Source organism: Chiloscyllium plagiosum, chromosome 13 (genome assembly GCF_004010195.1).
Source record: "Chiloscyllium plagiosum isolate BGI_BamShark_2017 chromosome 13, ASM401019v2, whole genome shotgun sequence".
Classification (NCBI taxonomy): Eukaryota; Metazoa; Chordata; class Chondrichthyes; order Orectolobiformes; family Hemiscylliidae; genus Chiloscyllium; species Chiloscyllium plagiosum.
Genome location: NC_057722.1, coordinates 31,231,639 through 31,240,711, shown reverse-complemented (window position 1 = coordinate 31,240,711; position 9,073 = coordinate 31,231,639). Strand labels below are relative to the sequence as shown.

General features: G+C 42.2%; 1 protein-coding gene across 1 annotated transcript in view; it reads left to right on the top strand.

Moving 5' to 3' along the window:
• si (sucrase-isomaltase (alpha-glucosidase)) overlaps positions 1-9,073 on the top strand; it is a 150,265-nt gene that overhangs the window by 53,438 nt on the left and 87,754 nt on the right. Inside the window, exons 16-18 of the mRNA XM_043703005.1 lie at positions 6,004-6,175; positions 7,143-7,259; positions 7,410-7,564. Of these exons, the coding sequence (XP_043558940.1) occupies positions 6,004-6,175; positions 7,143-7,259; positions 7,410-7,564 (444 nt within the window). The remainder of the gene's footprint in view (positions 1-6,003; positions 6,176-7,142; positions 7,260-7,409; positions 7,565-9,073) is intronic.

Here is a 9,073-nt window from a genome sequence, read left to right as displayed (position 1 = left end):
GATCGGCCGGGGCAGTCAGGTTTGTGGATTTTGGGCAGGAGGTAGAAACGGGCGGTGCGGGGTTGTGGGACTATGAGGTTGGAGGTGGTGGATGGGAGATCCCCCGAGGTGATGAGGTTATGGACGGTCTGGGAGATAATGGTTTGTTTGTAGTACCTATCACATTTCCGACGCCCCTCCCCCAAGTCCCTCCTCCCTACCTTTTATCTTAGCCTGCTGGACAAACTTTCCTCATTCCTGAAGAAGGGCTTATGCCCGAAACGTCGATTCTCCTGTTCCCTGGATGCTGCCTGACCTGCTGCGCTTTTCCAGCAACACATTTCCAGTTAGAAAGTAAGTCAGGTTCTCCAGATTCATAGCCTCTGACCTTGTCATATAGCCATAGGATTATTTTGGCCAGTCCAGTTCACTTTCTGGTCAATGATAAACCCTAGAATGTTGAGATTTCAGTATAGAAGACATGCATATACATCATGAATCCTTGCTGTAATGTAATAATTCCTGCCCATATTGTCACAACTCATTGGCGTAGAGAACTAGAAAGCAAGCTCTGAAATAACTCCACAGAGGTTGGTATCCCATTGCTAAGTCACTCTTTATTTACTTGTGGAGAGTCCTTGACAATAATCCAGCCCTCTCAGAGCCAGCGCTCAAAGTGAACAGGATGTCTGACACTCCTGTTGTTATCTGTCAAGCCGGGCTCCCTGATTAGACCAGATGAATAGCTCCAATCAGGGAATGCCTATTCTATGAGGTCCATCTGGCTGCCCTCATTACAATTATTATACCCCTGCCCCTCTGAATCCAAAGACATAAGCCAGTGTTTTTTTTGCAGCTCCTGCTGCAGTGATTTAACACTGGGCCTGTTTCTCTGCTTATGATACAGGGTGGCGTGTAATGCACAATTGCTTGCCTCTTGCGCTCGGAACATCACAGGAGAAATTAGTTCTCTTCTTCAGGCAGCAAAGGCATTGAGGCAGCGATGTCCACTGTGTCCATCCCAGATTCCCAGGAGAAGGTTCCAGAACAACCTGAAAGGCAGTTGAGGAACTGGATATATTTTGTTCCTACACTGTTTGCAAGTTTGCTGATTTCATACGGTTCCTGAGCTTGTTCAGGACTATCACCACTATCTGAACTTTACACATCACTGGTCTCGCATCGAATATGCCTCTTACTCATGCAAGTGTTTCCCATGGTTCTAACACCAAATTTCCTGCCCTGAAGTAAACCGTTTCTCTTGCTTTGCAGAGTCTTGTTTCCAGCTTTGGCATTCCTTGTGCTGTTTCACACCACCACCTCCCACCAGGAACAGGAAGATCAGCTTTAATCTGATACAGAGTCTTCTCCCTATTAGCAACTCTGCTGGAGCTATCAATGTAGTTGCATGAGAGGTGATCCTATAATCAAATAGGAACTGGGACAATTTGGTATCTAGTGAAGCTATAGTTTGTTTCTTTAAAGCTGCCTTTAAAGTTTGGACAGCTTTTTCTGTCAGACCATTGGATGGTGGATGATATGGAGCTGTCCTTGCAGAGCGAACACCATTTGACTTTCGGAAATACTCAATTTCCCTTCTCGTAGACAATGGCCTGTTTTCTGTGACCAACATTTCTGGGAGTCTATGTTACAAAAGATGCACACAGTTCTTCTATTGTCTCTTCCAAATTTCTTCTCTGCATTTCCAGCCACTTTGAGAAGGTATCCCTAATGTCTAAGAACATTGAGCTCATGAAAACACCTGCATAGTCGATATGTAACTGATGTCCTGGGTTTATCTGGCCATTCCCATGAATTTGGGGAAGCTGCTGACAGTAATTGTTGTCCTTGTTGGAACTCTGGGCACTGCCCCACAAATGTCTGCATCCAGTCGTGGCCACCAGGCATAATTTATTGCCAAAATCTTCATTTTGGACACCGCTCAATGATCTTGGTAGAGTTCAGCCAATATCTGGCGGCGACCTTTATTCGGGACAATCACTCTCGTCTCCCATGAGAACTTACTATCCTCTGCTGTGATCTGGTCTTTCTGGGTCTGAAAATATTTAAATTCTGGTTGTGATGGCCCTTTGGTTTCTCTATCACCATTGGCTGTTTCAGTTTTGCCAGGACTGGATTTTTCTGTGTCCAAAATCTGATATTGCCACCTATGACTGGAAGTTGTCTAGAACATTTATAACAATTATGAACTCTTCCAGTAGTGATATCACTGGTGAAATTGCTTCCTGATCAATGTGCAACGTGGCCTTGGCTCCTTTGAAAGTCCCTAGACTATTCTGGTAGTGTATCTGCCAGCAGAAGGCAGATCAATGCATCTGCATTTACTACTTGACCTCCCAGGTGGTGTTCCAATACGTAATTATATGGACTTGGTACTAGCTTCAGCTGAATTCAGCATTGGGCCCGATGGGTGGCACTGCCATATCCTCTTTAATTGGACCTAGTAAGGGTTTATCGTCTGTTATTATTACAGATTGGCATCCATAAAGGTATTGGTGGAACTTCCTGACTCCAAATATGACCCCCATACCTTCCTTCTCTATCTGGGCATATTTATGCAATGAAATTGCCGAAGTCCTGGATGCATATGCAATTGGGCCACTTATAAGCTACAATGCCATATGGGAAGGCATTCCATGTTGATACCATATCACACTTGAGATTGTAACATGCCAACACCTTAGGGGATGATAGAGGATGTTTCTTCACCTCCATGAAAGCTATGGCTTGGCTACTCAAGTCTGACCCTTTAAGAGTTGATGCAAAGATACCAGGATGTAGGCCACATTATCTATGAACTTTCCTGAATAAGTCTCCAAGCCAAGGAAAGACCTAAGATCTGGAACGGACATGGGAGCTGGGGCATCTTTGATCATTGTTACTTTATCTTCCAAAGGGTGTAATCTGGTCTTGTGAACTCTAACCAAAGTATGTCACTTGGGGTGCCTGAAACATGCATTTTTCCTTTCTAAGATATACACTTGCCTGAGAGAAACATCTAAGGATGATGTCCAAGTTCTCTAAGAGCTCTTTATTGGTTTTCCATGTTATCAACACATCATCTAGATAAATGGCCACCTGGAAGGCCTTAGTAAAATGTTCTCCATCATCCACTGAAAAATGGCACAGGCTGATGGTAGAGCTGAAAATGTGTTGCTGGAAAAGCGCAGCAGGTCAGGCAGCATCCAAGGAGCAGGAGAATCGACGTTTTGGGCATGAACCCTTCTTCAGGAATGAGGAAAATGTGCCCAGCAGGCTAAGATAAAAGGTAGGGAGGAGGGACTTGGGGGAGGGGCGTTGGAAATGCGATAGGTGGAAGGAGGTTAAGGTGAGGGTGATAGGCCAGAGTGGGAGTGGGGGCGGAGATGTCAGAAAGAAGATTGCAGGTTAGGAAGGTGGTGCTGAGTTCGAGGGTTGGGACTGAGACAAGGTGGGGGGAGGGGAAATGAGGAAACTGGAGAAATCTGAGTTCATCCCCAACTGGCAGTCTTGTATATTGGTACAAATCCTTATGGGTATGAATTGTAGCATACGTCTGGGAATGCTCATCTAACTGCAATTCCAGGTATGCATGGCTCATGTCCAGCTTCATGAAGGGCAGCCCCCTGCCAGCTTTGTGCATAAATCCTCTATGTGGGGATCAAAAAGCAGGTTACCATTTCTAATATCCCCACCAAGATGAACCAACCCATCAGGCTTCACAATTGGTATGACCAGTGCTGCCCATTCTGCAAACTGGACAGGTTTGATGATTCCTTTGCTTTCCATCCTCCTGATTTCTGCCTCTACTGTTGCCCATAAGGCAAATGGCACTGGGCGGGCTTTGCAAGATCATGGAATTGCTTCCTGGTCAGTATGCAAGGTGGCCTTGACTCCTTTGACAGTCCATAGACCTTCCTGAAAATCTTCTAGGTATTTAATTAGGACTTCACTCAGGCAGTCATTTTCTAATAAAAAAAATGTTGAGCCAATCTAGGTGAATCTTTCTCAACTAATATCACCTCATCAAGCTTCAGCCTCAGTCTTTTACGACAATAAGTGGTAACTGTGCCAGCTGCTTCTCATAAGAGACCGGAACTGAAGTTGCACCTTTAATCAGTAAAGCTTCCATGGTATAGATTCTCAGTCTAGCCAAGTTCTTGAACAAATTTAAGGGTGAATTTTGTTGAAGACTGGTTCTGCATTCACTGATACAGCCACACCAGCATTGACCTCCACCAGAACCAGGTGACCAATTGACAAGATTTTCATTTTGATTGGTTCTGATTAGGATGTTGCTAAACAATTTAACTATTACAAAAAAGATGTAGATAGACTTTCCAGGGCATGTACTCTCCTGAATACTGCCCTATGAGTTTTTTTACTTAATTTTGGTCCTTTGAGATTCTTTTGCTGTCTTGAGTCCGCATACTGGCAGCAATAAGAATGGCTTGCTGGCCAGATCCTGAAGAAAATTTTAACTGAATTTTGCTGAAGCTTCACTTTGTTTTGGGGTCTGCTATGGGATTGCCTAGAGCTCCTCTGTTCAGGATATGTCCTGAGTGAGGCTGTGCAATTGCCTTCACTCAACTGGAGTTCCCCAAACTCAGTCGGCCAGATGAGGGTGTCCGCTTCTATCGGAATACCTAGCAAATTGATGCAGAAAGATTCACCTGGATTGGCTCAACAAATTTTTGATTAGAAAATGGCTGCCTGAGTGGCGTACTATTTAAATACCTAGACATTTTTCAGGAAGCTCTATAGATTATCAAAGGAGCCAAGACCACCTTGCATGTTGACCAGGAAGCATTTCCACAAATCTGCAGGGTCCCCAACTCGTACTCCATTTGCTACATTTTCCAATAGTAAAGCCAGCTGTAGTGCCTGTTTGAAGATGAATTGGGATTCAGCTAACGTGTGCTTTTGCATCGTTATATCATTAATCCATCATACCAAATGATGTCTCAGAATCCCATTAAGGGATAAACCAAAGTCATATGCCTCAGCCAGTTACCTTAACCTAGTCAAAAATATCAATAAGATTCCCCAACTCCTTGAATTGCCAAGTAAAACCAGTAACATTTCAGAATTAGAGGAGGCTTGGGGTGATGAAACTCCTCAACTAAACCCATCGACTCTTGAAAGGTTTTAGCATTTGGTGCCTCAGGGAAAGTTACATTCTATAACCGAAAAAGCTGCAGATTGACAAACCATCAGGAGAATTACTCCTTGCATTTCATCTGCCCCAGTGTCATTTTCCTGGAAAAATAATGCATTCTTTTCACATACTGGGCGCAGTCTTCCATGGCAGGATTGAATGAGTCATGCTTCCCAAATAATGGCATGATGCCAGAAATGCTTATCCCAACGCAAAGGTGACTATTGCGAGTGACTTTCTTGAGGAATGTGCTCTTCTCTTATATTACCACTGAAATAACTCAATAGAAACCAATATCCTGTCACCACATCACCCTTTATTTAGACATCCTTGACACTGATCCAGGTCCCAGAGCCAGCTGACAGAGTGAACAGGATGTCTGACGCACCTGCTTTTATCTGTCAGCCAGGGCTCCCTGGTGACACCAGATTAACAGCCCCAATCAGAGGACTCCTATTCTATGAGGTCCATCTGGTTGATCTTGTTACAATCACTACAAGAAGGGCTCATGCCCGAAACGCGATTCTCTTGCTCCTTGGATGCTGCCTGACCTGCTGCGCTTTTCCCACAATCACTACAAGCCCTACTATTCCTGGAATCATACAATTAAAAATAAAATATTGCTGCCAAATAATTGTTCATTGAGAATTATTGGCTCTATAATGTCCAGGTTTACTGTCTCTGTTCTAGGAACAAATGTAAGTTTGTATACCATTCACAATGTGGTTCTGTAAATATAATTTTTAGAATGGCAAGAATCTCTTTGAACAATTTCCTTTCTTTAGTCCACAGGCAAAGTTTGGAACAAAAAGAACTGGTCTTTACAACATTATAACAAAAAAAAAACCCTTTGCTTGACATTGCAGAGTAATTAACCATGTGTTTCCTGGAAAAAGAAGCATTATTCTATCTCGATCAACATTTGCTGGGTCAGGAAGTTACTCAGGACACTGGCTGGGAGATAATGCAGCAAACTGGAATGACATCAAGTGGGCAATTCCTGGGATGCTTGAGTTTAATCTTTTTGGTTTTCCATATGTAAGTTAATTTAAGCATATGTCAGCCAAATTGACAGTATAAGACCATAAGACCATAAGACATAGGAGTGGAAGTAAGGCCATTCGGCCCATCAAGTCCACTCCGCCATTCAATCATGGCTGATGCGCATTTCAGCTCCACTTACCAGCGTTCTCCCCGTAGCCCTTAATTCCTCGAGACAACAAGAATCTATCAATCTCGGCCTTGAAGACATTTAGCGTCCCGGCTTCCACTGCACTCCGTGGCAATGAATTCCACAGGCCCACCACTCTCTGGCTGAAGAAATGCCTCCGCATTTCTGTTCTGAAATGACCCCCTCTAATTCTAAGGCTGTGTCCACGGGTCCTAGTCTCCTCGTTTAACTGAAACAATTTCCTAGCATCCACCTTTTCCAAGCCATGTATTATTTTGTACGTCTCTATTAAGTCTCCCCTTAATCTTCTAAACTCCAACGAATACAATCCCAGTATCCTCAGCCGTTCCTCATATGTTAGACCTGTCATTCCAGGGATCATCCGTGTGAATCTCCGCTGGACACGTTCCAGTGCCAGTATGTCCTTCCTGAGGTGTGGGGACCAAAACTGGACACAGTACTCCAAATGGGGCCTAACCAGAGCTTTATAAAGTCTTAGTAGTACATCTCTGCTTTTATATTCCAACCCTCTTGAGATAAGAGACAACATTGCATTCGCTTTCTTAATCACGGACTCAACCTGCATGTTTACCTTTAGAGAACCCTGGACTAGCACTCCCAGATCCCTTTCAGTAAAATCCAGAAAAGCGACATTCAAATGGTTATATGTTTTGATGACAAATCCTTTCCATGCAGTATTTGGCACATTATCAAGATCACAAAATGTCAGTCATAATATGGATTGCATATGGACAGATTAACTGCTTATAGAAACTGAACAGTCTCAACCTATTGAAGAACTGAAAGAGTCACAATTGTTCTTCCTTTCAACAGATAGGAGCAGATATTTGTGGTTTCTTTGATGATTCACCTGAAGAACTATGTAGGAGATGGATGCAGGTTGGAGCATTTTATCCATTTTGTAGGAACCACAATGCTGAGAACTACAAAGTGAGTTGAGAATGAATATTTATTGGCAATAGTAGAAAATGCAACTTATGAAAATGTATACTGACTCAAAAGTAGTGTGACATAAGATTAGACTTAATTCATAATGAGAATAAAAACAATCTTCATTTTCATACAAATCTTGCCTTTTAGCCTCAAGATCCTGCCTATTATGGCGAAGACTCCCTTTTAGTGAACAGTTCCAGGCATTACTTGAATATTCGATATACATTGCTTCCTTACCTCTATACACTCTTTCACAAGGCCAATGTTTATGGAGCCACTGTAGTTCGACCACTGCTTCATGAGTAAGTTTTATAAAGAATCAAGGAGTGATGTTAATTATTAAAACCATTTGAACATATTATCAAACCATTCTCGGTAAATTAATTCCCCAGAGTGATTTGAAAGTATGTTCAATGAAATTTAGTACACCTGTGGTATTCTATCTGCGTAAACAGTTTTGAGCTCAAATGAACAATTTCTGTATAAATTAATTTAAGCATCAAGAAAATGGAAAATGAAACCCAAGTAATTATAAGAAATGTTAAAATGGCCAAACCTGCTGCTCACATTTGATTCATGAGTTTTTCTTTATTTTCACATCCAGGTTATATGCCAAGCATATTGATCAGAACCATGACATCTTAGATGATGCCCACACAGTATATTACCTCAAGTTATTATTACAAATTTTCCAGCAAGCAACTTAAGATGGAATTGTCAGAGATCTAGAGAAAAGTTGCCTGTCTCAGTTGATAGATGAAAAGCATGGCACAGTATTCAGATTTCACAACACAGGAAAAAGACAATGGAATATTTTGTGTGATTCAGAGGAAAGTTCATTCATAGGATTATTATGTATAGATCTTTGCAATTTGTTATTATATTGTGCTTTCTACATGTCTAGCAAATATCTCAATATATCCCAAATAGATGGATACATCTTTTTTCTTGCATGATAAGTAGGAATCACAATAAGCCTGAGCAGAATCCTTTCAGTTACCAGTGAACAGTTCATGTGATGAAATTGGGTGTATCCTAAGACACGATAGAAATATGGAGCATGTATGTGGCTTGTCCAGTGGCTACTTCTGCTTGAGCTTGGTCTTGGTCTCCTGGCCTTGATTGTCAAATGCCTTATAGTATTTTTCTCTGTTAACTATGCAGTAAAGTACAAATCATAATAACTGTTCCAGAGGTTTCTGACACTAGATGTACAAAACTTTATCAGGAAATGCTTTTCATCTATCAACTGAGACTGTTAGGTCTGAAGGTTAATAAGTCCCCGGGGCCTGATGGTCTACATCTCAGGGTAGTGAAGGAGGTGGCTCGAGAAATGGTGGATGCATTGGTGATTATTTTCCAGAGTTCGATAGATTCGGGATCAGTTCCTGCGAATTGGAAAGTGGCTAATGTTGTACCACTTTTTAAGAAAGGTGGGAGAGAGAAAGCAGGAAATTATAGATCAGTTAGTCTGACCTCAGTGGTGGGAAAGATGCTGGAGTCTATTATAAAGGATGAAATTACGACACATCTGGGTAGTAGTAACAGGATAGGTCGGAGTCAGCATGGATTTATGAAGGGGAAATCATACTTGACTAATCTTCTGGAATTTTTTGAGGATGTAACTCTGAAGATGGATGAGGGTGATACAGCAGATGTAGTGTACCTGGACTTTCAGAAAGCTTTTGATAAAGTCCCACTTAGGAGGTTAGTGAGCAAAATTAGGGTGCATGGTATTGGTGGCAAAGTACTAACTTGGATTGAAAGTTGGTTGGATGACAGGAAACAAAGAGTAGTGATAAACGGCTCCA